This window comes from Gracilinanus agilis, chromosome 1 (assembly GCF_016433145.1).
Source record: "Gracilinanus agilis isolate LMUSP501 chromosome 1, AgileGrace, whole genome shotgun sequence".
Lineage (NCBI taxonomy): Eukaryota > Metazoa > Chordata > Mammalia > Didelphimorphia > Didelphidae > Gracilinanus > Gracilinanus agilis.
Genome location: NC_058130.1, coordinates 751,917,038 through 751,945,009, shown reverse-complemented (window position 1 = coordinate 751,945,009; position 27,972 = coordinate 751,917,038). Strand labels below are relative to the sequence as shown.

The following is a 27,972-nucleotide window of genomic DNA, read 5'->3' as shown; positions in this document are numbered from 1 at the left end:
GATAACAGTTGTGAAAGCCTTTGAAATGTAAGAGGCTGCTGCTTGGCCCAGGGTCAGTGGAAAGAACTCTGGGCCTGACATCAGAAGACCTGGGTTTATTTGTGCCACTTCCTGTCTATTTCAAGGGTGGGTAAGTTCCCTCAGATCTCTGGGTTTCCCTTTCCTCATCAGATAAATGAAAGGGTTGCATTAGAAGGCCTCTAGAACACTTCAAGTTCTAAATCTAGGATCCTGGGATTCTAGAGGGCAGAGAACTAGGAACAATGAGCAAAAATTGCAAAAAGGCACACAGACTTTATTGTAAGGGGAAAATTCTCTAAGTAAAAGCAGGAACGGGCTCCCTTGGGAGGTACCAGAGGGCCTTGGGCAAAGGCATGGGTTGGACCCAATGGCCTGGGAGAGACTTCCAGCTGTATTGATTCTAGGTGTGATTCTGTCTGATTTATAGTTGCAACAGGAGTCAGGAACATGTTGGAGGCAGTCATGGGCTCTGTTGAGCATTACCAGGGTGAAAGGGTGGCCTGGATGTTGGCAGACAGCCATCCCTTTTGGGTGGATAAAGTGGACCAGACTTTCTTGAAGAAGCAGGATGTCACTCCTGGCTAACGTCCAGGCTGCAAATAAATTAAGGCTATGACTGGCAATGAGTCACCTTGCCCAGGACAGGAGAACTTGAAATCTCTAAAGCAAATTAGACAAATGAAATTATTCTGAAGTCCCTCAAGTAGTCATAGAGGCAAGTCAAAACAGTGGGCAAACTGCTGATGCCAGGACATTTCAAGGTATAAAGCAGGGGTACAAGAGAGCTGCTCTGTAAACTGCTGACCCCCAACTGTCCAAGCTACCCTTCTGAGATTGCCTCCCCTACGTTCAGTTCTGTCTGACTCTTCTTGACCCTATTTGGGACTTTTCTTGGCAAAGAGACAGAGGCAAATTGGGTTAAGTGACTTGTCCAGGGTTGCACAGCTAGTAAGCGTTTAAGGCTAGATTTTAAATCAAGGCCTCCCTACTTCAGGGTTAGCATTCTATCCACTTTGCCACCTAGCTGCCCCATCCAGCTGCTATTCCCCTTTTTTATACACAAGGACACTAAGGCTGAGAGAGTAAAAATGACTTGCCTAGAGTCAAAGAAATGTAAGATTTAAAATTAATATTCAAATACTCCAAGTATTATATTTAATAAAATGTATTAATTATATAACTTGAAGTAAGGGAAGAGAAGCCTCAGTAAAGAAAGTCCACTTGCCCAGCCAGGCACACTGAAAAAGAGAAAGAGGACAGAGAGGCTGAGTTACACCAACTATATACAATGTAAGCATGCAAGGTGGGGATGAAGGAGGAAAGGGATGCTGGGAGATGTAGTTCAAGGATTCAAGATTTCTAATTATACAGAGCTAGGTAGTATCTCAAGATTCAAATTCAGGTGTTCAGTTCTGGACTTGGAGCACTGAACCTAGTCTCTAAATACCTCAAAATACCTTCCTAGACTAAATAAAGGTAGGGAGGTGGACAATAAAGCCTCAACCTAGAATCTGGAAGACCTGGGTTAAAATCTAATCTCAGATATTAACTGTGTGACCCTGGGCAAGTCAATCTCTACCTTAATTCATTGGAGAAGGAAATGACAAATCATTCCAAAATCTTTGTCAAGGAAACTCCAGGGGTGGGTGGGGGGGTGGCTTCAAATTTAGCTTCAGCTACTTCCTAGCCATGTGACTCTGGGCAAGTTATTTCTTCCCCACTGCCCATCTCTTATTGCTCTTCTACCTTGTAAACAATATACAATATTGATTCCAAGATGGAAAGTAAGGGTTTTAGGGAGGGAAAAAGGAAAGAAAGCAAGGGAGGGAAGGAGGAATGTGTAGGGATTAAATTTATGGTTGGACTAAATATAAGAGAATGCGTTCGCCAGTTTAAAAATTAATACAGTTCAAGTCAAAATGACTTTTTTAGCAGCTTTATTTACAAAAAGAGGGAAAGAGAAAAAATAGAGAAATGTAAAAGGAGGATAGATATCTAACCTAACACTAAATATTTGCTCCAGCACCTGGTTCCACTTGGGTAGGGCTCATAACCCCAGCTAGAGGGCCCAGTGATGAATTAAGCAAGGGTTTCACCCACAAGGCCTCCTCTGAGAGGAAGGCCTCTCCAGTGCTAAATCTCTCCAGAAGCCAGGAAAAGGAGGGTCAGCTTTTTTAACTCATCCAATCTGAAGTCCAAAGGGAGAAGATCCAAAAGCAGTCTTACCAGAAACAGTTCAATTCTCCAGCCCCAGGTCCTTCACGATGAAGATCCAGGTGGAAGACCAAGACCAAGACCAAAGTCCTGAAGGAGAAGATCCTCCAACCTGAAAATTCAGGACAATGACTTCTTGGACAGGAAGTTCATTATCGTTTATATCCCTTTTTTGTGTCACTTCCTGTCCCTTCCTCCACTTTACAGGGACCAATTGTAGTCTTTAAATTTGTTTAGCACTGTTCAAGGGGCTATCAGTCGCTTCTGGAGGTGTATCTCACTTTAGTAAGTGGTTTGTGAACCTACCCTACTTAATGTTAAGTAGGGGTGTCTTCACTTTTGGTTGATTAAATTTAAAAGTAGGTAAGGGGAGAGTCAATCCCATCTTCACAAAGGGATGAAGAAAGGGAGGAAGAGAGGAAGGGAAAAAGAAAACTCCATAAGCAGCTTTGGTAAGCTATGGTCCAAGTGGTTACAAAGAGTTGAATACAACTGAACAAGATTAAATAATGTTGGCTTTGGTTTCCATAACTGAAAAATGTGTGTAGATTTGGATTCAGTCTCTGAGGTCCTTTCTTGGTCTAACTCGGAGGGTCCCATGATCCTTTCACTGGCTCCCACCTATCTTTTGCAACCTAATGAAAAAATCAGGTATGCTACAATCGAGCCAAATTGTTACCCACCACTATGCCTTTGCCCAGGCTGTCCCCTTTGCCAGGAATGTTTTTCCTCCTCACCTCAAACCTCTAAAAATCCTTAGGTTCCTTCAAACTTCAGTTCAAGTATCACCTTCTATATGAAGTCTTCATCCCCTCAGCTCTATATGTCTTCTCACTCAAAAATGATCATTTATTTTTATATCCCTTATTTGAAGGTGAGGGGAGCTCAGAGTAGCTGTGCTAATCACTTTTATTTTTTCATTTAAAATACTCCCCCTAAAACCAAAGAGGAAGGAATCCTGTGGAAGTCTGGGGCCATTATACTGCCCCACTAAGCTTAAAATAATCTATTGTGAGAGAGGGGCTATATATTTTTTTCATACATGTTTTCTAACTCTAATTCAATGTAACTCCATTAAATGTGGGACTATTTAATTTCTGCCTTTGCTTCTCCAGGGCCTTAAAGAACCTGGCATAGACCCTAATAAATTCTGATTGATTAATTGACAAGAGCCTATTACTTTTTTTTGGCTTTGATGGATCTAGAGAGCCCAATAAAGATCATGCCATGAAACTCCCTTATTTTACAGGGGTGGGAAGAAAAGTGTGAAGAGTGACAAACTCTATCAATCAGAAATTTTAAGTTAATCAATCAAAAACTTAAGTACTCCTACTTAATACCTTACCAGTCACTAAGTAGAGAGTTCACAAGTCACATGCTAGAGTGGGTGACAACTCCAGAGGCCACTGCCCTTCCCCTGGGCAGTGCTAGGCAAATTGAAAGACTGTAATCGGTTCCCACAAAATGGGAAGGGACAGGAAGTGACATGGAAAAAGGATTATAAAAAATCCTGAACTTTGTAGAGAGCCATAAATAAACAGTTTAATCTGTAAATCCTGTCAGATCCAGCTATAGTTGATGATTATAACTAATTGATGACTCCTTTCATTATTAAAAGTTTTCCTGTGTAATAAGTCATTTTAATTTAAAGAAAAGGGGGAAATATGTGGGAAGCCAATAAGAGGATAAAAACCTGAGTCTCCTCTTTTGACCCCTTTTGTGATCCTTGTTATTTGTTGAAAAGTATTGAAAAGCTTTAAGTTCCTAGTAAACCAGCATTTAAAAGGTTAACATTCTTCCCCTTTGGTCAGAAATGCAGCCAAGGCCCAAAACCTTAATTAGCTGGGGCATTTGCCCCTGAGAAAAGTATTCTCAGACTTGGCTTGGTGATAACAAATATAGCTGAAAGTCCAGCCTGGTTCTTATCTTCACCTTGAAGCTTCTAAGCCTGTTGTATTGTTTATGTTAAAAATACAGCTCTGTGTAGTTGTGGGAAACTATCCTTGTGCTTTTGGGTGAAAGGGAGTTTGAATTTCTTATATAATAAACTTGTGACTCAATGGCACTTCAGAGAAGCAGCTATGAGTTAACAGTCAAGAGAATCTCCCATGTCCATTATTTCCTTATCAACTAAGCTGTCCTTATCAGATTATCAGAGATGATAAATAGATCTCAAGAGAACTTCTTGCCCAAGGTACTTCTCCTTTGAACTTCTCCTTTGGAGTTCATCTTTAGACACTGTGTTGGTGAGCTGGACTAAAAGAGGAGACTCTTTCCCTGGATCCTGTTTTGGTTTGCTGGGTGAATTGCTGGCCTTCCTTTCCTGGCTTCTGGAGAGATTGGTTCTGGAGAGGCCTTCTTTTCCTGGAGGAGGCTGTGTTGGTGGAACACTTGCTGAAATCAGCACTGGGACTCCTGGCTTAAGGGACTACCCCAACTCCATGTGGAGATAAGGACTTGAGAGCCCTTGCTGGGGTGGTGAGCTAGACTTCTTTGGACAGAAATTGTAGTGTATCTAGCAAGGCCAGTAATGGGCAAACTATTCCCCATGGGCCATATCCAGGCTGCAGTTTGCCCATTACTGCCTTAAGCAATTCCCTAATCACTACACCCCTACATCCAGATGTAGTGATTAGGGAATTGCTTAAGGCAGTAATGGGCAAACTGCACCCTGGATCTGGCCCATGGGGAATAGTTTGCCCATCACTGAGTTAGGCAATACTTTCTACTTCCTTCCTACATTTCTCTCTTTTACTATATATTTATTAAACTAAATTTTTAAGAGCAGCTAACACTCATGACTTAAGAGTTAATTTTTTTAATTGGTGACCACAATATTACTTTAGAACTTTCGTATTAGCATAAAAACTTAAATTTAAATTCTTACAGAAAGTCTGAGTGAGAATGTAATTTCCTCAAGATCACCTCTCTATAAATGAATGAAGGAGCATTTACTAGTTAAGGACATAATACTAAGAGGGCTGTGTATTCTTTATCCTGTGGCTAATGGATATACCCTGCAAGCCAGTCTCTATTCTCATACTGCAGTTTTTGTTGTTCAGTTGTGGCCAACTCTGTGATTCCATACGGTGTTTTTTTGGCAAAGATACTAGAGTAGTTTGTCATTTCTTTCTCCAGGTCATTTTCTACAGATGAGGAAACGGAGGCAAACAGGGTGAAGTAACTTGCTAGGAAGTGTCTGGGGTCAGATTTGAACTCATGAAGATTAGTCTTATTAATTTCAAGCCCAGTACTCTATCCACTGCACCACCTAGATGCCCCTGCTCAAGGAACTAATCCTGCTTAACAACTGAGATAACACAGATACAGGTCGGTTCAGCCTCAGAGGGACTGGAAATGCCCAGAGGTCTTTGGTGTTCCAGAAAGGTCATCATGAAAAGCAGACCCTCTAACACAAGTGCTTTTTCCATGACATCTTCTGTATGAAACTCATCACTGATTACTAATATTGATTATGTCAATTATGATTGCTCCATTCATCATGGAAGGTTCAGTCATGTAGTAGTTTCAGAGTATCTCCAACCAGTGCCCTGCTAAGCTGGGCATACAGAAGTATTTGACTCTGTACATTCTGATGCCTCCTTCTGAACAGAAGCCACTGAAGGGTGGCCTTCATATAGCATAGAAAAGGGATGGCAAGTCCTAGTGACTGAGAAAGCATTGAGTGAGTGAATTGGTGACATCTGAAGGCGTCAAGGCAGATGCCACCACTGAAAACTCTAGCCAGCCCTGAGACAGAATGAGGGGGCCCAGTTCAAATGCCTGTGGTGGGATCAGAAACTAAACTCACACTCTATCCACTATGCTACATTGACTCTCAAGGGACTGGACCAAGTTCACAGATCTGGTTAGTTTAAGGGTCAATATTTTTAAGCAGTCATAAGTTTCCTTTTAACTCTAAATCTTTTCTTTTTCTTTTTAAATCTTTACCTTCTGTCTTAGAATTAATACTAGGTATTGATTCCAAGACAGATGAGTGATAAGAGATAGACAGTGGAGGTTAAGATTTGCACAGGATCACATAGCTAGGAAGTGTCTACAATTCCAGGCCTGGTGTTCCATCCAGGTGCTACCTAGTTGCTCTCATTTAAACATTAAAAAAAACCCACCCTTACTTTCTGTCTTAGAATCAATACTGTGTGTGTGGTGAAGCCAAGATGGTGGCTTAGTAGCAGCAAAAGCTGAAACCATTCTGACAATTCTTCCAAACCAATCTTTAAAAAATATCTCAAAAAGATGTGACTCAAAAACCAATAGCAAGACTGAGTGAGGGGCCTCTCCTGCTGAACACAACCTGAAAGGTAGGCAGAAAGAGTTGATTTTCATGGGAAACAGGAGAGTTGGAAGCAAAACTGCACACAGAGGAGTGTTGGTGAACCATGTACACATACACACACACCTACTGTGCCAGGTTCTGAGGCTGGGCATCAACTTTGGGATCTCAAGACCATACCTACACCAGCAATAGAACAGCCCACACCTTAGACACATGCCTTGAAGTTCCAGGCTGTGGCACCAGCCCACAGTGAGGTCAGGCAGTCTGGAGCACTTAGCCCTTTTAAGCCTGCACTATGATAAATACCTTAGCCCCAGGGCAAAATAGCTCAGAGTGCTGAGTCCTGCAAGCCATCAGCAGAGAAGACAGAATCATCAGCTTTCAGAACTCCCAGACCATAGGCATAAAAAGGCTGGGAAAATGAGCAAACAGAAAAAGAAACACCCAACTAGAAAATTTCTATGGAGACACAAAGGAAGGTAGAATTAATAGGGGACAGTAAGATCCAAGCAACTACATGTAAAACTTCAAAGAAAAATGGGAATTGGTCTCAGGAGCTGGAAGAACTCAAAAAGAAATTCAAAAATCAAATAAGACAGGTTGAAGAAAAATGGGAAAAAGAAATGAAAGTAATGTAAAAGGAAAAGAACAACTTAAAAGGCAAAATTGGTCAACTAGAAAAAAGCACAAGAATCCAATGAAGAAAAAAGTTTTTCAAAAAAACAGAACTGACCTACTGGAAAAAGAGGCCAAACAATTCAGTGTAAAAAAAGAGTTCCATGAAGAGTAAAATGGGCCAAATGGAAAAAGAGGATCAAAAAGGTCATGGAAGAAATTAATTATTTAAAAATTAGAATTGGGCAAATAAAAGCTAATGATTTCATAAAACATCAAGAAAACAAAACAAAAATCAAAAGAATGAAAAAGTAGAAGAAAATATAAAATATCTCATTGAAAAAACAATTGACTTGCAAAATAGATCCAGGAGAGACAATTTAAGAATTATTAGACTACCTCAAAGTCATGATAAAAATTTTTTTAAATGACATTATAGTACAAGAAATTATCAAAGAAAACTGCCCTGATATTCTTGAACAAGATGGCAAAATAAAAATTGAAAGAACCCACAGATCATTGTACACAATGTAAGTAAGGAATAGAGTAAATTTCATGGATTAACTTTAAGAGGAAAAGAGAAGAATTTGGATACAAATCATGGGAGAGGATTCTGACGAGGAGAAAAGGATTGTGAGTTTTTTTTACTGGCTTTCTCTGACTTCTGTTTCCTCTGAGCTAGAAGGAGGTTTTGCTCTGGCAATTTTCAGTTGGTAGTCCTAATCTCGTGGAGAGATTAGTGATTTCCTTGGTTGAGAGTTTGTCTTGGAGTGGACTGCTTTTTTCCTGAGGTACAGAGACCATCTGCCTGTGATCCATCTGCCAGAAATCTGATAAGCCAAGGTAATCCCAAGGGTTTGTCAACTGAGACTTTGGGTTATCTAGTGAAGCCAGGGTTTAAGTAAGGGTTCAAATACACCTGTGAGTTCTTCCTTCCTCTTAGTCCTTTTGTTAATCCATACTAATTAGGTTAGTTCATAGTCAGATAGCTTTTGGGATCTTAGGTAAGAGCAGGGAGATATAGGATGGGCTTGAGAAGATCAGAAGAAGAAACCCCGTGAAGGGGAGTGTAGATTGGAGGGAGGAGCTATAACTGGATAGATTTAGGACTGTATTTATCATTTCCCTACCCTTAATAAACTTGGGTTTTTTTTTTTTTTTTTGTTTTTTAAACCCTTAACTTCTGTGTATTGGTCCATAGGTGGAAGAGTGGTAAGGGTGGGCAATGGGGATTAAGTGACCTGCCCAGGGTCACACAGCTGGGAAGTGGCTGAGGCCGGATTTGAACCTAGGACCTCCCGTCTCTAGGCCTGACTCTCAATCCACTGAGCTACCCAGCTGCCCCAATAAACTTGGTTTTAATAACTTCAAGGTTGTGCTTTTCTGGCCTAGAATGTTCCCTAGGTGGATGATTATAATTTCTCATCCATCTAGGAAGGATTCTTATTTCAACAGTAACAGCAATATTCTGGAATGATGGAATGTGATCGACTTTGCTATTAACAGCAATACAATGATCCAGAACAATTCTGAGGGACTTATGAAAAAGAATGCTATCTACCTCCAGAGAAAGAACTGTTGGAGTAAAATTTTGGAGTAAAAATTGTTATGATTATAATAACAGTTAGTTTGGAGAAGCAGATAAATGTGTCAGGGTCAAATAGATCTTTAAGTCAAGAGCCAGAGATTGACAGGCTACGGTGAGGAAAGGAGGGGGTAAAACACTCCTGATTCTCAAACCCCTCCCCCTCTAACTGCTTCTGCTTCAGTTGGTAATGAAGACAGGAATAAGATTCTTCTGGTGAGTTTCTCTTATGGCTGAAACCCTAATAATGTTTCTTTCTTAAATTTATATTCCTCTCAGGTCAGTTAGAGGAGATATATAGAAATTATTTATCTAACTGTTGAGGACAGAGGAGATCTTAAACTGGCAGCCAGCAGGATTCAACCCAAATGTACAGACTGAATTGTAAGTATCTTCCCAAATAATTATCAGGCACAGATGTGAAGGTAAAAAGTTATATTAGGAATTAACAAGGAAAATTAGAGAAGTTAATGAAAGTATTTGAATAAAGGAAAGGTGACCCTGAACTGTTAAATTGATGTCCCTTCCCCCCACTCCTCACTGGAGGGGAGAAAACACTTAACTAAAACTGGCTCTCTTGCTATAGATAAATATCTTACTCTCTAATCACTAAGTAATTATATAATTGTATTAATGAAGAATAGTAATAACAAATAGGCTAACCCTATGAGTAGAAATCACTAGCTTATACTACAATGGTTTCTCAGGAGAAACCCCAAGTCAGGAGAATCAAGCAGAGAGTCTGCTCACATCCATTCCCACAAATTAACTGTCTTCAACCCTTCTCAACTGCCCCTCACCCAAAGTTCTCCAGGGGGGTCCCCTGGAATTCTGGGTGAGGCTCTCCCTGTACCTTTGCAGGGATTCCATGCTTTGTATCTGCACACAACAAAATACAGATGGAAGCATATGATTTATCTCTTGTTTATTTGGAGTTTTGTCTTAGGGTTTTGGTTTTATATGATTATTCACTTACAAAAATGAATAAGATGGAGCTTGTCTGCAGCTGTGTAGGCAGCAGCGAGGCAGATGAGGTAGCAGCGGCTGAGGGTAATGGCGCGCTTATGCTTGTCAGGATTGCATTCAATGTTTATGCTGTTGGGCTTCTGCTGATCATACTCTGCCTTAATTTCAGATAAGCCCATACTTCATGTATCTTGCATAATTTAATAACACCATATATGAAAGAGAATTATTTATTGTCTATCCTGAGTTAACACTAACTTAAGTAAATCACTAGATTGTGAAGAAAGGATTAACTCTCCTTTGTCCACCTTTTGGAGAGGAGCTCACAAACCACTTGGTGAATTCATACCCTCAGAAACTCAATCAGCCAGGATTCATATTCACCTCTCCAGAAGATGAATTTTAGAAAATTTACACCCTTAGATGAGAACTTAACCTTCAGAAGGTGAGAACTTAAGCTTCAGAAGGTGAGAAGTCAGTCCCACAGACACAATTTGGAAACTGTGATTGGCCCCTGTGAAGAGGGGAGGAGACAAGGAGCCACCATAAAACCCACAAAATCCTTGTCTTTGAGAAGATAGTCTGAAGAGAGTGTCTCCTGGAGATAGTCTTCAAAGGAGCTTCGCTGGAGACTGCGGTTTAGATTGTAGGCCTGGAGCTCAACTTAAACTTAGACTCTGACTCCTGGAATACTTCATTGGGTGCTTCAGAATATCAGAGAATTAAGGTTGGCATTTTGGAAAATTGAAGTCTCCCTATTTTTGCTAACTTTTCCCAGGGGAGACTGGTGGAGGAGCCATGGTGGCCACGTCTAAACCGAAGCTGTCCAAGAAACTGATGCGGATGAAGTTCATGCAAAGGGGGTTGGATGCAGAAATTAAAAAACAACTAGAAGAGGAAGAAAAGAAAATAATCAGTGAAGAACACTGGTACTTGGATTTACCTGAACTTAAGGAGAAAGAGAGTTTCATAATAGAGGAGCAGAGCTTTATGCTTTGTGAAGATCTTTTGTATGGAAGAATGTCATTCAGAGGGTTTAATCCAGAAATTGAGAAATTAATGGTCCAAATGAATGCCAAACACAAAGAGGAAGAAGTTGAAGATGTAACAATGGAGGCTGATGTGTCTGATGAAGAAATGGCCAGAAGATACGAAACTTTGGTGGGCACAATTGGAAAGAAGTTTGCTAAAAAAAGAGATCGAGCACAGTATGATGAAGATGAAAATGGTAACATAAGACCAGTTAAAGCTAAGAAGACATTTTTAAAGCCTCAGGATTAGACTAAATAAAATATGCAGGAAGTTCTTTTATATATTTTGAAACTATTTCTAATTAGAACTGGTTTATTATTAATATTATTATACTTAAAAAGAAATTTGTAACTTTTGAAACATATTCTGTTCCAGAAACAGATATATGATGAATGTTATACATCCTTGGCTAAGGGGTTGTCTTTGACTGTGGGATCTTCAGCCTTGATTTGTAAAACATAACAAAGATAGGCAATTGTTTCCTAAGGCATTTGAGTTGAGAGAATAGTTGTTTCCTTTGCCTGATCATTTATTTCAAAATCTTGGATATAAAGTGACAGTACTGTTTAAATTGTCCTGGGTATGTTTGTATTTTATTTAAAAATATTAACTAAGACAAGCCAATAAATCTATTTGAGAATAAGGGAAAAAAAAGCATAGATATGATTGTGTTTTAATTGAAGCACCCACAACACTAGAACAAGTGCTTTGGCTATAGTAAATATTTAATATATTTTTCTTAAATAAAAAAAATAGGGAGAGAGACAGATTAGATTATATAACTTTGGAAAACTCATACAGAAATTTATTACTACATGTAATTGGTAAAATAAAATATCTTTATAAAAATTGAAATATATAAACATGGGGAATAAAGAGCAGATTTTTTTGGTAGAAAGTTGTTAAATTTTATTTTTCAACTTTAGGGAAATTCACATATGGAAGTAAAGATGTCTAGTTAGGTTCAGGGTAGCTGGTGGAAGTTAGTTTAGTGGTAGAATCAGGGCAGGTGCTATAGAGCCTCCTTTATGATGATATTGATATTGTCTTATTGGTACTAAGCCAGGAATTAACTTTCCCCTTATAATTCTATTAAATTAGTAATGTGGTACATAAAATTTTTTTGCAAAAACTTTTTATTAATGCCTTAAAAATGTACATTGTTATCTTCTCAATAACTCTTCCTTTCATATTTCTCCCTTACACACTTAGATGCCTTTTATTTTTATTTATTCATTTTAATTAATAAATTTTAAAATATTAAAAAATAAATAAGATGGAAATATGTTTTGCATGATACTACATGTATAACTCAGATTGAATTGCTTGCCAGCTCTGGGATGGGGCAGGGAGGAAAAGTGGGAGGCAAATTGGATTACTTTGGAAAACTCATGTGGAAATTTGTTATTAAAATTTAAAAAAAAAATAAGTACTGTGTATTGGTTCCAAGGCAGAAGAAGCAGTAAGGGCTAGACCATGGGGGTTAAGTGACTTGTCCTGGATCACACAACTAGAAAGTGTCTGAGACCACATTCAAACCCAGAACCTTCCATCTCTAGGTCTGACTCTGAGTCACCTTGCTGTTCCCCAACTCTCAATCTTAAAGTCCTAATTTCAGAAATGTAGGGACCTCACTGATCACTAGTTCCACTTTCTCTTTTACAAATAAACAGTGACTGGGGACAATATAAATTAATGTTATCTCCTCTTAACACTTTAGCAAGGCCCACCACCTCCTGGGCCCTAATCAGTTCACTACCTTTCTGCAGTTGCTGTTCCAAACCTCTTTCCTCTTCTAGCCTCCCATGACACTGCCTACAATCCCTGCGTCTCTGCTGAAGACCTTGACATGTATTTCCACCCTCGTTTCTTGCCAAAACAAATCCCTCTATATGCACTCGCGATGCCACCCTCTTCCATCTTCATCTTCTATCTTCTCTAGCAGATTGTCTTTAATATCTCCACTTTTTAGCCAATCTTTTAGATTTTTTTTTTGGTCCTTACCTTCTTAGGTAACTATTCTAAGACAGAAGATCTGTAAGGGTTAGACAACTGGAATTAAGCAACTTGCACAGGGTCACACAGCTAGGAAGTGTCTGAAGCTTGATTTGAGTCCAGGTTCTCCTGTCTCCAGGCCTGGTGCTCTATTCACTGTGGTACCTACCTGTCCCCAGTACCTGGAATTCTCTCTCCTTATCTCTACCTCCTGGCTGCCTTCAAATCTCAGGTTAAATCCTACCTTCTGCCAAGAAGGCTTTTCTTTTCCTATTTCCTATAAGACTTGGCCCTTCTCTGAGATAATTTCCAATTAATGTTGTGTGTATCTTATTTGTACAAAGCTGCTTGTATGTTGTCTCCCCTATTAGAATGTGAACTCCTCAAGGGCAGGGACTGATTTTTGCCTTTTTGTGTCCCCAGAGCTTAGCTGAGGGTCTGGCGTCCAGAGGGTGCTTAATAAATGTTTGTTGATTGACTGATTCCATTTCTCTCATTTGCTTCTGAACCCTCAGCAATTGGCATCTGATCTCATATTCACTGCTGTCTCCAAAGGTGTCAGTGATCTCTCAATCCTGATCTTCCTTGAGCTCTCTGTAGGCTTGGCACTGTCCACCCCCCTCCATATCTCTATCCTGGAACCACTTTTCTTTTCTCTTAGACAGGTACTGGTACTCTCATCAGCTCTCATGGGGTCAATTATCGTCTCCATAGAGATGATTCCCAGATGAACTTACCTACTCTCTTTCCTGAATTCTGATATTGCATCAGCAACTGCCTATTAGAGAGCTTAAGTTGGATGTCTTGTAGGCATCTCAAATGCATCATGTCTAACCAGAACTCACTGTCCTTCCCAATAGAACTTCCCTATTACTGCTGAGGCCACCAACATCCTTCCTATCATCCAGGTACACAACCTCAGCATTTTCTTCCAGGCCTCACTCTCACTCATCCCACAGATCTAATCTGTTGGCAAATCTTAACATTTCTACCATCACGTACCTCCTACGCATCCCCTTGTCTCCTCTCACACAGCTATCACCCTAGTTTAGGCTGGCTTCAAGCCCTCATCACCTCTGTCCTGGTCTAATGCAATAGCCAGACCTATGTAAAGGCTGGAGAAACATCTTTCCTCTCTTGATCCTGCAAAAAAATCTATTTTTCTTCCCTGGACTACTTGTGCCCCTCCTATACTGGTTTGTTTTAAAATTTTAAATGTTTGAGGGTAGTTAGGTAGCTCAGTGGATTAAGAGTCAGGGCTAGAGATCTGACCTCAGACATGTCCTAGCTCTGTGATCCTGGACAAGTCACTTAACCCCCAACTGTCTAGCCCTCTCTTCTACCTGGGAACAGATAAAAAGTATTGATTCTAAGACAGAATGTAAGGATTTTTTAAAAAAGAACAAGAAAAAACCCTAAGTAATTGGTTAAGTGACCATTGACTGGCTTTCTTTCCATCAGGTTGAGGACACAGTACACATTATAAGAGGGCAAAAGCATTAGAGAGACAAAAGCCAAAATATTAAGTGATGTCCTTAGCAGGCTAATTTACCTCTCCATCAGAAGGGAGGCTTTGTATACTCTAATAGATATAGAGAAGCTAAGGGTTAACTAGTTAATTAGTATTTCCAAGGGAAATAAGGCGATGATTCCTGAGAGTGAAAAGAGGAGTTTTTACCTTTCAGAGATTTAGTCATTTTAACGAAAAGGACGTTTGAGGCCTGAAATGAAGGGATCTGCTTCAGGTCACACTACTAGTAAATTCCTCCAACTCCAAATCTAGGGGTTTTCCAAGTTCAGAGCTCAGGCATGTCTCTCTCAAATTATTTGTTAAATTTACTAATTGAAAATGAATATTCCACATGATTGAGTTGAAAAGTTTAGGCCAGTCATTTCCCTTCTTTTGTTATTCTTCTCTGGTTATAAAGAAGGTATCTTTACTACTATTCTAGTTATTATAGGGTATATTAATCAGGGAAGCTGTGCTTTGGATTCCCTTGATAGCTGGGGCAGGGACACCCGAGTCCTGTCAGTCAGCTGGATGTTATAATAACTGCCCCTTCTTGATAACAGCACCCAGGCAGGATCCCTAAAGGTCAGGTGGATGGGTAACCCTTTCAGGTCCCACCTGGGGTTGAATTGATTATTAATATTGGGCTTTATTAGCCTTGGATAACATTTTCATCTGACTGCGTTGCTCCCTCCCCAAGAGTTGTGATGTAATAACTACTCAGGAAGGTACTTAATAAACTTTATCTATAGATGTTAATAAGGGAAAGGAATAATCAGGATCAGATTGGGGATAGGAGACCTTGTCACTAATGGCTATGATCACTAATCCCTCAGGACTGTAGGCTATTTCAGTAATGCTGGAGCTCTTGTTCTTCACCTCCTCTGGCTCAGCTTGGCCACGGCCAAACCAGAGAAAGCAATCTGCTTGGTTGCTACAGATATCAACAATCCCTCTCAGCTTCTTATTGCCAGTTGTTATGTCAGTCCTACAGCTGTCAGGAAATACCTCCCTTACCTTCCTCTGCTTCTTCTCCTTCCCTCTTCCCGGTTCCCACCCAGGCCCGGATACCTAAATATCTAATGATGGTTCAGATGTCTAAATATCTAGGGGGAATTCAGAGAGAACCAGAGGGCCCACAGTCAGATCCACAGGTCAATGCTCCAAGATCAGATCAATGTCCAAGGCCAAGGGTTCCAGGCCAAGGGTTCCAAAACCAAAAGGCCCCTTTGTCAAATGGCTGTCAGGAAATTTATATCCTCTGGCCAACTGCCTTTCCTCTTGTTCTCACAGCCTCTGGGAACATTCCCATGTCTCCAACTGTCTTCACCTGTCAATCAAGGTGAGACTCACAACTCCCAGAGTTTGAATATGACACTCTATAAGAGAAGTGGACATCATTGTATGTCTTAATAAAATTATAGAAGTCTTCCCAACCTGCTTATAAATCTTAAAGCATTACAGGCAAACCTCAGAGATATTGAGGTTTCAGTTCCAGACCACTGCAATAAAGTGATTATTCAAATAATGGGAGTCATATGAATTTTTAAATTTCCCAGTGCATATAAAAGTTATGTTTATACTATAATGTGCTCTATTAAGAGGGCAATAGTATTATGTCTCAAAAACCTGCATAACTTAGAATACTTTTTTTGCTAAAAAAGGCTAACCAGCATCTGAACCTTTTGAGAGTTGTATGTTTTTTGTTGGTGGTTGTGGTTGGCTCTTACCTCAATACTGATGGCTGCTGACTGACTGGTGCTGCTGAAGGTCAGGGTGGTCATGGCCATTTCTTAAAAATAAGCCAGCAGTGGGCAGCTGGGTAGCTCAGTGGATTGAGAGTCAGGCCTAGAGATGGGAGGTCCTAGGTTCAAATCCGACCTCAGATACTTCCCAGCTGTGTGACCCTGGGCAAGTCACTTGACCCCCATTGCCCACCCTTTCCACTCTTCCACCTAGGAGCCAATACACAGAAGTTAAGGATTTAAAAAAAAATAAGCCAGCAGTGAAGTTTTTGGCACCAATTGAATCTTCCTTTCATATAAGATTTCTCTGTAGCATATGGAATGCTGTTTGATGGCATTTTACCCAAAGTAGAACTGCCTTCAGAACTGGAGTTAATCCCATACTCTGACAATGCTTTATCAACTCAGTTTATTAATATTCTTTAGTATTGTTGTGTCTCAAGGAATAGAGAAGCCAGGGGAAAGGGAGAGACTAGGAACAGCCAGTCAGTGAAGCAGTCAGAACGCACACAATATTTATTTTATATGGGCACTATTCATAGAACCCTAAAACAATTATAATGAAATGTCAAAGATCACTGATCACAGATCACCATACCAGATATAATCATGACACCAAAGTTTGGAATATTTTGAGAAGTATTGTGACACAGAGACATAAAGTGCCCACATGCTCTTGGAAAATGGCACTGCTAGACTTGCTAGACTCAGAATTTCCACACACTCTCTTATTAAACCTTACTTTCTCTCTCAGAGTCAATTAAACCCAAGGGAGCCTGTTTCTTGCTTTACAAAATGGGAGACTTAACTAGATGACCCTTTTTGGGGTACTTTTCACCCAGATTTGATTCTATAATATTATTACCTAGTGTTTGAGTCCTGGATGACCACTGCACAAGTCACTTCCACCCAGTTTCCTCATCTGTAAAACAGCTTGGCCTAAGTGACCATGAAGCTCCTTGCCTTGTCTAAAGCTTCCTTCCCCTCTACTTGACTCCATATCCCACTCCATCCTCCTCCCTTTCCAGCAGAAGACGGGGTGGTGTGTATGGACTAACTAGGGGGAAGGAGAGGACAGGGGGGAACAGTCCTCCCCCGGCCCGGGCGCACCCCCTCCTCCACGTGCTCACCATCCTATCTGCGCTTTCAAAACAGCACATTCCAGCACACGCTTTGCTAAAAATTATTTTGGCAAAAAAAAAAAGGTCTTTTCCTTCGTTTTAACGATCAGAAAAATGACATTCTCCATTTTTTAGGTGTAATACAATTAATTCCCTAACTTGGAATAATATATATATAAGACTTTTTTTTCTTGTTTGAAGGAGGAAGGCAGTAATCTGCGGCACTAATACCGCTGCACCCAACATCAAGTCTCGCGCGCGGTTTCCCGGAAGTTGGAGGCGGGCCAAGTCCTCAGTTAAAGAGCGAACCTAGATCCCGGTGGAGGGTAAGTGGAGACAACTGCTTTCGGGCCCGAGTGGATGGGGAAGGAGGAAAGGTGGGTGCGTGTCCAGTACCAGACCCATTTTGCCCCATCACCAGGAACATTTCTATACGACCCTGGGCACTAGCCGCCATGTTGGAGATTGGCAAAGACGGCGGCCCTGTTTGAGTTAGGATGCCCAGGCTGGGGTGGGGTCTGAGACACGATGTGCTCCGCGGCCTATTAGTGAAGCGGCGAAGCTTAGGCTTCCAGCTAAGAGAGGCGGGGAGATTTGGGCGGCTCTGGACAGGGAAACCTAGCTTCCCGGTGGCCAACTGCGCATGCTCCATCGTGGAGTTCCGGCTTCGGCTCTGGTCCTCCCCTGCTTGCGGTTGGTGGAGGAGATCACGAGAGGGGATGGGCTGCGCAGGCGCGGCTCGTCCGGAGGGCGTGGAGGGCACAGCCTGCGAGGTATGCACGTGGTACCGGGCTTGGGTTTCCCTAGCTGCGGAGACTGACGGGGCAAACTGGAAGGACTCTAGGGAGTCAGAAAAAGGTTGCTTGCCACTTTTTTATAGGACATTTAAAAAGAGAAACCTTTAGTTCTGCCAAGCCATGAGGCTTCTCTCCCATCTGCCCTCTTTTCTCTGCGGAGACACAGCCACTCCCGGGTTTTGGCCCTTATTTCCTCTCACCTGAACCACTGCAATAGCTGCTAATTGGTCCCCCCCCCCCCCTCGCCATCCGCAGCAGCCCAAGCGATCAATCCAGCCAGTTATTTACTCAGTGCGACTGTTCTGTGGATCTCTAACGTGCTATTACTAAAAAGCTAATCTGTTTATGTGATTGGTGATTTCCCTACTCGGAAAACCCCAGTGGCTCCCGAATGTTGCCTCCAGGATCAAGTTAACACCCTCCACCAGCTGGCTCCAGCCTAGCATTCTAGACTTTGCACGTTGCATCATCCACTGTATTCCAGCCAGAGGCTTGTTGGCTAACCCTGTACATGACATTGCATCCTTCCTCTTCTTTCTTGACAGGCTCTCCCTGGCTGGAATGCAGACTTGTCAATAAATATTTATCAGGCTCTTTTCTTATTCCCGGAAGTGTGGGGATGCAATGTATGATGTCCCAGCTCCTTAGGAGCTCCTAATTAGTGTTATTTGTTGTTCAGGCATATCCAACTCATTATGACTCCATGGCAAAGATACTTGTTGGTTTGCCATTTCCTTTTTCACTCATTTTACAGATGAGAAAACTAAGGCTATCAGGTTGAAGTGACTTGCCCAGAATCACACAGCTAGTATGTATCTTAGGCCAGATTTGAATTCAGGTCTTCCTGTCTCCTGGCCCAGCACTACCACTAAAACTACCATTTAGTTGTAGTTCAATAAATGTTTGTTGTTTGGTTGACAAATAATCTCTTAGGCCCCTTCCAGATTTAAATATTAATCATTTTAGGAACTGAAAAGGTCATGTGGTCCATCCTCCTGACTGATGGGAATCTTCTTCACAATATACTGAATATGAGACCTGCTGAAAGACCACTAGGAATAGTGGAGGCAAAGTAGTGTTAGCTGCAAAAGCCCTCCATCTGGAGTCAGAATCCCTAGGTTCCAATTCTAGCTTTGTTACTTAAGAAATAAGCAGAGCTGGGAGAGAGCTAGGTGGGTCAAGGGTTAGAGAGCTAGGCCAGGAGACTAGGAGGTCTGAGTTCAAATGTAGCCTTAGACACTTCCTGGCTGTGTGTGACCCTGGGGCACTTAACCCCAGTTGCCTAACCCTTACCCTTCTTCTGCTTTGGAATGGAGACTCAGTATTAAAGAAAGAACTAGGCAAGGCCCTTCATTTTTTAGCTTTCGGAGTTTTCATATGTTAAAGGGAGGTTTTAGACTACATGGTCTCTGAGGACCTCTCCAGCTCTGAATTAAATTGAAATCTCTGGCAGCTTAGTTGGGCTTGGCATCCTGCTGGCCAGAAAGCATGATAATTACATTTTCCAGGTTTACTTTCTTTTTAAAGTTTGAGCAGGGGGGCAGCTGGGTAGCTCAGTGGATTGAGAGCCAGGCCTAGAGATGGGAGGTCCTAGGTTCAAATCTGGCCTCAGACACTTCCCAGCTGTGTGACCCTGGGCAAGTCACTTGACCCCCATTGCCCACCCTTACCACTCTTCCACCTATAAGTCAATACACAGAAGTTAAGGGTTTAAAATAAAAAAAAAATTAAAATTAAATTAAAGTTTGAGCAACCACTTAGAAACACTGGAGGGTAAAGCAGCTCATTCTACTTCCTGAAACCTTGCTGTGGGTCTTTGGCTGTCCCCAGCCCTGGCCACACTCAAAGCCCCAAGGTAAATGAGGCCCCCCACCTTCTGCCAGGCCTGAAATCCTGGGAGCACATTGTCGTTTTGCTGCTAGGTCTTTGTACAGAATCTAGTCTAGCCTTTTTATTTTATAAGAAAGGATACTAAGGCTATGAAAACCTGTAATTTTTTTCTTCAGAATCACAGAGTTGGCACAGAGAACTTGGAGAGTATCTAGTCTAATCTGTACCTGAAGAATTTGTTCTCTTACCTTTCAGGCAAATGGTGGTCAGTCTTGGCTTGGAATCCTCCAGTGTGAGGGAGCCCTTTGCCTCCCTAGCAGCCCAGTCTGTTTCCGGATTGCTTTGTTAGTATTAACCAGAAACCCAACTATGAGTATTTGTTTAAGTTTTGTGCCCTCTGGGGGCCAAGCAAGAGAACTCTTGACTTCCTTTTTGCATAGCTGACTTCAGACCTCTTCTCATGGCTTCACTGCCTTCATCTGATCCTCATATGGCATGACTCTCTCTGGAGTCTCTCCAGGTGTCTTTTCTGAATTTTAGGAAGTACCCACATCAGAATTTGCATCCAGATCTCCTAACTACAGGTCCAGTGTTCTTGCCCTCTTTCACACTACCTTATTGGGTGGTTGTGACAAATAAACTCTTTGGCCATACAAAGGTGAACCAGTTTTATTAAGTGACTTTCAGATCCCTGAGGATTTCATTTACATAATTTATTGGTCAGCCCAGTCAGTATTTTTAAATTTGTCCATTTGTACATTGCCTTGTAGTTTTTTATAATATTAGGTTACTTCACCTAAACAGTATTGTGCCCCCAAATAATCAGTCCCCTCAACAAAGTAACATACCCGTTAAACCTATATGGGCAGAATTGTTTCTATCTTACTAAGGTAGAGTTTTAGAGTGGGGGAAAAGGCATGTGTTTGATTAGGGTGAAAGAGGGCCAGATAGTCTGTCAAGGTGTTTTTTTGGGGTATAGCCCCAGGGAAAGTGAAGTTTGAGGGTGTATTACAGAAGGATGCTGGTAGGAATAGAGAACTGTTTTGCTTGCTTTGTAGAGCCCATTTTTTTAAAAGCCTATTTCACTTTTGGCTGTGGAGTTGCTAGAGGGTTATATAAGCATTGGCAGTGTCTTAAATGTTGGCAGGCACTTTATTATTCCAATAAGGATTCCTATGAATTAATTACCATGTACTGAAAGAATGTCATCTGCATTGCAGGCTTGCTGGGGCGAAATTACCATTGCAATTAATTCTCCTTCTTTTAGGCAGAAAGTGATCCCCAGCTTCAGGGATTTGACTAGTCAGGAAGAAATTTAGCCTTGAACTCCCCCCATGAGACCAGGGCTGGCCCAAGCCTGATCCCTGCCAGAAGCAGGGTATAGAGCTAGAATTACTTTCTTACAACAGGGTTGTAGTCTTATCCAGCTGAAACAGGAGGTAGTGCCATGGAGTGGAAGGCTTGTTAGATGGGGTCAGGAGGGACCAGGGTTTGAATCTTGCCTTAGACACTGTGAGCCTGGGCAAGTCATGTAACTTGTGAGCCTCAGTTCCCTCCCCTGCAAAATGGAGATAATTATACTTACAGTTCCTGCCCCATAGGAGTACTATGAGGATCACCGATGAAAATCCTTAAAGTGCTTTGCAAACCTTACTACTAGTATTACTAGAAGCAGTAGAATCATTCTTGGGAGACCTAGGTTTTGGCTGGTTGGCTCAACAAATGGTGTGGGTAAATTTCTTGCCTTCTCAAATACTAATACACATCAGACAAGAATACTCACTGTCTCCTGCTTTTCTAGAGAATGAATGAGTGGATGCCCATTGCCAAAGAATATGATCCTCTCAAGGCTGGGAGCATCGATGGTACCGATGAAGAGCCCCATGACCGTGCCATCTGGCGGGCAATGCTGGCACGCTACGTCCCCAACAAAGGGGTGTCTGGGGATCCCCACCTCACTCTCTTCGTGGGCAGGCTGAACTTGCAGACAACAGAAGAAAAGCTGAAAGATGTCTTCAGCAGATATGGTGACATCAGGAAGCTGCGGCTGGTCCGGGATGTGGTCACAGGCTTTTCAAAGCGTTATGCTTTTATTGAGTACAAAGAGGAGCGATCTCTGTTAAAAGCTTACCGAGATGCCAATGGACTGGTTATTGATCAGCATGAGATCTTTGTCGACTATGAGCTGGAAAGAATCCTTAAAGGGTGGATCCCTCGGAGACTTGGAGGAGGGTTTGGTGGAAAAAAGGAATCCGGGCAACTGAGGTTTGGGGGACGTGACCGGCCTTTTAGAAAACCCATTAACTTGCCAGTTTTCAAAAGTGACTTCTATGGAGAGGGGCAGAGAGAAAGGAGAGAATGGTCCCGAGATAGAACCTGGGACTGGAGGGCCAGAGACCATGACAGAGGCCGAGAGAAGAGACGGCAAGAAAGGGAGACCACCAGGTCCTGGGATGAGAATGAGAGGGAGAGAGAGAGAGAAAGAGACTTCAGAGATGAGAGGAGCAGGGGCCGAGAGAGAAAAGACCGAGAGAGAAGAGATAGGAGCAAAGAACGAGACTCAAAAAAGCAGAGGGATGACGATAAACACAAATAGACGTGAACTTTTGGCATCTCTATGAAATCTCTCTCCCTTTCCTCTTTACCCGCATGGGTGTCCGTCGCCAGTGCTTGGGGTGCATGCTTTCCTCTTCTCCCTTCCTAAAAGGCTCAGCTGCCACCTCCATGAAGTCTTCCTTTACATGCCCAGCTCAAAGTGGGCTTTTTCTCCTTAGGTTTTCCAAAGCTTCCCCCTGAGCTCTCCTTTGCTACTTTCCTAGTCTAACCTGTATTACCCTTATTATATTCTATCCCTGCATCCTAACTAGGCTCAAACTTTGCTCATCTTTGTACCATCAGGGCCTTGTATACAATCAGCTGCTAAATAAATATTTGTTTCAGATCAGTCTAGTCACTTCAGCAATCTGTATTAACCTGATTGTTTCTAAGGAGATAAAATGGAAAAGTAACACTGGGGACAACTAAATGGCTCAATGGATGGAGAGCCAGGCCTGGAGATGGGAAGTTGTCCTGGGTTCAAATCTACCCTTGGATACTTCTTAGCTGTATGACCCTGGGAAAGTCACTTAAGCCCCATTGCCTAGCTCTTGGTACTCTTCTGTCTTAGAATCAGTTCTTAATATTGATTTTATGATGTAAGATCAGGGTTTAAAAAAAAAAAGAAGCTAAGCTGAGGGGAAGAGTCCTTGTCAATCATCTGCCCTCCCCCACCCCCAACTGCCCCTTCAGAGCCAAAAGTGGATTCTCATGGGATAAATAGACTTAGAGCTGGAAGAGAACTTAGACACAGGGAATTCAGACTCCTTTTACATATGGAGGAACTGAGGCAGAGGCAAATAGATGGCATATTCGCTAAAACCCTAGAGTTGGAGTCAGGAAGACCCAGGTTCAAATCTGGCCTCAGACACTTCCTATCAGTGTGACCCTGGGCAAGTCATCATGTTTGCCTCAGTTTCCTCATCTGTAAAATGAAGTTAATAATAGCACCTCTCTCACAGTGTGGTTGTGAGAATCAAATGAGATAATAATTGTAAAGTACTTAGCAGAGTGCCTGGCACATACCTAATAGATGCTTAACAAATGCTTGCTAAACCTAAATCTACAAAGTGACTTATTTTAGACAGGTTTTGGCACATAGTAGATCCTTAACAAATGCTTGTTTCCTTTCTTCTGAGGATGCACAATAAATAAATAAAATGGGCTTTTTTCTGCCTTGGAACTGATATCCATTCTAAGAGAGAAGGTAAGGGGTTTAAAAAGAAAAAGCTACTATAATAAACTAATAATATAATAATAATTATAATAACAGCTAGTGCCTTAAGATTTTAAAACATTTCACAAATAACTTATTCAAGTTTCACATTTGCATATAGGTGCTATTATTATCTCTTTTTTTTTTTTTTGCAGATATGGATACCGAGGCAGGTAGATTAAGTAACTTACAAAATGACATACAGCTAGGAAATATCTGAGGCCTAATTTGAACTTGAGTCTTCCTGATTCTAGACCAGTTACTGCTCCATCCACTGGGCCACCTCAATGCTTCTAATATACATATACTAGATGTACTTAGATTTTTTTTTTAATCCTTACAACTTTTGTCATAAAATTAATACTAAGTATTGGTTCCAAGACAGAAGAGTGATAAGGGCTAAGCAGTTGGGGGTTATGTGACTTGTCCAGGGTCACACTGCTAGGAAGTGTCTGAATCCAGATTTGAATCCAGGACCTCCTGTTTCTAGACCTGGTTCTCTTATCCATTGAGCCACCTACATCCTTAGATGCTTTTCAAAAAGAGACCTTGACAGACATCTGTTGTACATAAGTGTAACTCTGACAATTCAAGAAAATGCTTCAGGGAGTGTCTAATTTGTTTCTTAGGCCATAACACATCATCGGTGCTCAATAAATGTTACTTGAACCACAGGTATCCATTTTATGCCAGTTAAAAAACTGTACCATTATTAGGTTTTACCCTAATAGATAGCACAAATCTCCTCCTCCATCTTTACTTCCCATAAAGAACAGTGCCACCCTGCTGTGTTAAAATAGACACCAGCTGTTAGAAACAGTTTTAGAAAACGAACATGCTATTTTCCTAGTAAATTGCCAGTGTAGGATTTCTCTATTCTCCAAGGAGCCGAAAAGGAATTCATTTCTTTATATTAAAAATAGGAATGAGCTAGCCAGGTTCCCTTTTCTCTACCCCGGATATCACCTTGTGTAACTAGATCATAGTTTTAGAGCTGGAAGGGTCCAGGAAAGAGAGACTCGGGAGGTCGTACGGCCAGTTAGGGGCAGGGGCAGAATGACCCTAGATCTCTGGTTTTTCCTACCCAGCATGCTGCTTTCTTTGTGCCCATTTCAGCAAGGATTCCTCTACAAATTTTTAATATGGTATCGAAACCTGTAGTTTAGAATTGCGTGTCGGCTACAGGAGTTGGGGGGAGGAGGAGAGGGAAAGAACATGAACCATGTAACCATGGAAAAATATTCTAAATTAATTAAATAAAATTAAAAAAACAAAACCCTATAGTTTAGGAACCTTGGGAGGAAATAAAAGAAGTCGACGATGAATACAACCCACCATTTCTACTGGTTTGCTCTTCATCTGGCTTCCGGAGATGCAAAGCACTTCCTTGGGTCTGGCACACAGTGCCATGGGACACCTTTGCTTCCTTCCCCACAGCCCAAAGCCCTAGGAGAAGGGAGGAGTCCTGCCAATCTTACGCCAAGTATTCTCTCCCTCTGAGCTTCTTCAGCTGGGGCTCATTATTACATCTGTCGTCTTAGCAGGGTAAGGAGTGACTTAGTAATGACAAGAAAAAAGGCCCAGACCATGTGTTAAAATTGATCATTTTTAGCAATTCTTTTGTTTGGTTAATACTGTATATAACTCAGCAAAACCCAAGGCACACTCACCTCGTACACCAGTATCTACATGCTTTAGGCACTAAATCCCAGGGTACGACGCCCACCCCCTGGCTTCTGACACGGCTGCCTCCAGTTGTGAGGTCAAGGGGTCCTGTTGTCCACTGGCGAATGCTACCCTGAGACAGAGCTCCTAGAGCTTGTGCTAAAAGGTGCCCCAGGGGAACCTGGCCAAATGTTAGAGTTCTGCCTGTGCCATTTTGAACATGTCATCAACAGAACTAATGAGGAGCTGCCACCACCTCCCAATTCCCACCCCACCCCTCTGTATTACAGAAAAAAGATGGGTAAGAGAGTGCCCAAAGACCAAGTTTTGCCCCGTGCCAGTGTGTGCTGGCTACCGTCAGTGTGCCATACACTGTGTTTTTGGTTTAGAGAAGCCTGTGTTACTGGAGTGAGCTTGAAAGCCAGCCCAGAGACTACTGGAGCATTAAATCCATGCCCTACCTATATGTATGGGTCACACAGTCACTCAGCTAAACCATGATTCCCACCCCCAGGTACAAATGATGATTACTAAGGAATCCCCAGTCAGTCTGTAGAAGTCTGGTGTCCTGAGCACACAGCATGTGGCTCAGTGACCCTGGGTGGAAGGTACATCCAAAAATACACGACCACGAGGGCCATGAGGTCAGGTTTCTGGGTGCTGCCTGGTCCCTGACCATCCAGGTCAGACATGGCCAAGCTGGTCATGAGCCCAGGGAGGAGGGTGAAAGTCACAGGTGCTGTAAGGCTTCTTGCCCTTGCTCGGTGAAGCCGTCATCTCTGTGAGAGACTGCCCATTGGCCAAAGGACTCCTGGAAGTGAACGTTTCTCTGCGTGTTGGCCAGGCGTTTTTTGTCCCGTGAGAAGAAACTAAACCTTTTGGGGAAAGAAGAGAGGGGTGGGGAGTGGGAGGGAAGAGAAAAATTAGTACTTACCCAATGCCTGATTTGACATTGTGCAAAAAGGAGACACAGCGCAACCAACCAAAGCAATCAGGTCAACTTCAACTAGTGAAAGAGAGACTCGAAGCTCGGAAGGCACATCACAAAGTTATTCTCCCGGGGAGCAGCCAGCGGCTGGGGCACCCTAAGTGTCACACATCACATCATCACAGTGGGCGGTGTGTGTGACGGCATTAAAATGACTAGTGGTGCCCCAACATGGGATGAATCTTCCGCCTTCCCATTCATGCCAGAAATACTGGAACATTCTTAGAATTATGTAAAGTCTTCCACATTGACAGCGTGGGAAAGGACAGAAGCCCCATCACGGAACAGCAAAAGCTATATGGACCATTTTTTTTAAAGGCTGAAGAATTCATCTCTGTTAACAAGCTACCTAACAGGAGCGAATGGGCAAGGGTGTGGGCGATCACACAGAAGTGAGTGGGGACTCCAGCTGGCAGTGCCAGTTTAGAAGGAGGCAGTGGGAAGAGCTGTTAGAGAAGCATTCAGGGTGAGTCATTCTGCATAGGTTCATTTCAAGCTTCACTGTAGGAAGAGGCACTTTTTCCTAGGATGGGGACTGGAAGGAGAGTTTGTCCTCAAGGGGCCATCCCACAAAACCGCAAAACTTAATTAAAATAGTTAACTTGATTGGATTATAGATCCAGAGCTGGAAGAGATCGCAGAAGCCAATGAGACCAACACTCTCCTTATTTTAGAGATGAGGAAACTGAGGCAATGGTTAGTGCCAGTGACTTGCCAAGATCTCACAGTGGGTTAGAATGAAAGATGGTCATTTAAGCTAGTTTCTTTTCACCATTTGCCTTTACTCTGAGAGCTAGAATTTCTCCTGGAGCCAGGAATGGGCTGAAGCCCTGTGGTTTAAGGATGACCTTGGAGTCGGTTGACCCTAGGCAAGTCACTTATCCTTTTAGTGGCCACAATCCAAGGCCATACCTTACAGGTAAAAGAATGATCTGTATTGTTTCAGTAATGAGGGTGCCTCACACCTGTAAAATCACCTTTATACTTACTGCTTCCTCCTCCCAATTAGCAGGATTATAGCTTTAGGATCCTAAGGGTCATCTATTCCAACCTCTCTCTTTTTACGAATGGAGAACCAGAGGCCCAGAAAGGTTAAGGGATTTTCCTGTTGTCACTCAGGTATTACATAACAGAGATTCACAGAATATCATAGCTGGAAAGGATCTTGGAAATCCCAAGACTGTAAATGAGGAGCTGGAAGGGACCTTAAAAACCATCTTGGGGTGACCACCTCATTTTACAGATGGGACACCAAGTTCCACAGAAGTGACTTGCCCAAGATCAGACATTTACCCAGTCCCTGGAATTGGCCCCAGGTCACCTCAAAAACCAGAACTCTGGCCTCTAAACTCTCCATGCTGCCTCAAAAAGCCCAAACCTCCTCTGCCTATTTTGCAGATAAGAAAATCAAGGCCTGAGAAATGACTTAATCACAATCACACAGTTCTTCACGGGGCTCAGCAGAAAAACTTGAGACAACCTGTCATTGACCCCAGGGATGAGGATTTGGTGAAAGTCTGACTTCTTTATGTTCTTAGGGCTTTTTCTCCCTCCCTGACTTCCTCTCCCCCACCCCACAACCCTGCTGTTCTTAAGAGTCTCTAGAAATTAGAGCAGATTCAGCCCAGACCTACAGTCTCATTACAAGACCCAGTAAGGCCGTGTTTCCCAACCTTTTGTGAGACGTCATTCCGTCACAGACGGATTTAAAAAACACTTGAAATTCTGAAAACTGCCTTGGGAAAAAATATAAAGGCCCCTCCCTCCCCCTGACAGCCCC

General features: G+C 42.2%; 3 protein-coding genes across 4 annotated transcripts in view; 2 read left to right on the top strand and 1 right to left on the bottom strand.

Annotated features, from left to right (window-relative positions):
- The first annotated feature begins 10,496 nt into the window (after nt 1-10,496).
- Nucleotides 10,497-10,979, top strand: LOC123232331 (M-phase phosphoprotein 6-like). Its single transcript, XM_044658748.1, has one exon. It carries the CDS (start codon nt 10,497-10,499, stop codon nt 10,977-10,979), a length of 483 nt encoding a protein of 160 aa, XP_044514683.1.
- Nucleotides 10,980-17,346: 6,367 nt separating this feature from the next.
- SNRNP35 (small nuclear ribonucleoprotein U11/U12 subunit 35) lies at nt 17,347-22,672 on the top strand. 2 transcript variants are annotated; one of them, XM_044658746.1, is made up of 2 exons: nt 17,347-17,478; nt 21,530-22,672. In XM_044658746.1, exon 2 carries the CDS (start codon nt 21,533-21,535, stop codon nt 22,322-22,324), a length of 792 nt encoding a protein of 263 aa, XP_044514681.1. In that variant the 5' UTR covers nt 17,347-17,478; nt 21,530-21,532; the 3' UTR covers nt 22,325-22,672. The 2 variants fall into 2 exon arrangements, with proteins under 2 accessions (XP_044514681.1, XP_044514680.1); XM_044658745.1 differs by having other exon boundaries at nt 17,361-17,427.
- Nucleotides 22,673-25,131: 2,459 nt separating this feature from the next.
- The window catches only part of RILPL1 (Rab interacting lysosomal protein like 1), a 33,720-nt gene continuing 30,879 nt past the window's right edge, over nt 25,132-27,972 (bottom strand). The window contains exon 7 of the mRNA XM_044673146.1: nt 25,132-26,079. Within this exon, the coding sequence (XP_044529081.1) occupies nt 25,935-26,079 (145 nt within the window). The 3' untranslated portion in view covers nt 25,132-25,934. The remainder of the gene's footprint in view (nt 26,080-27,972) is intronic.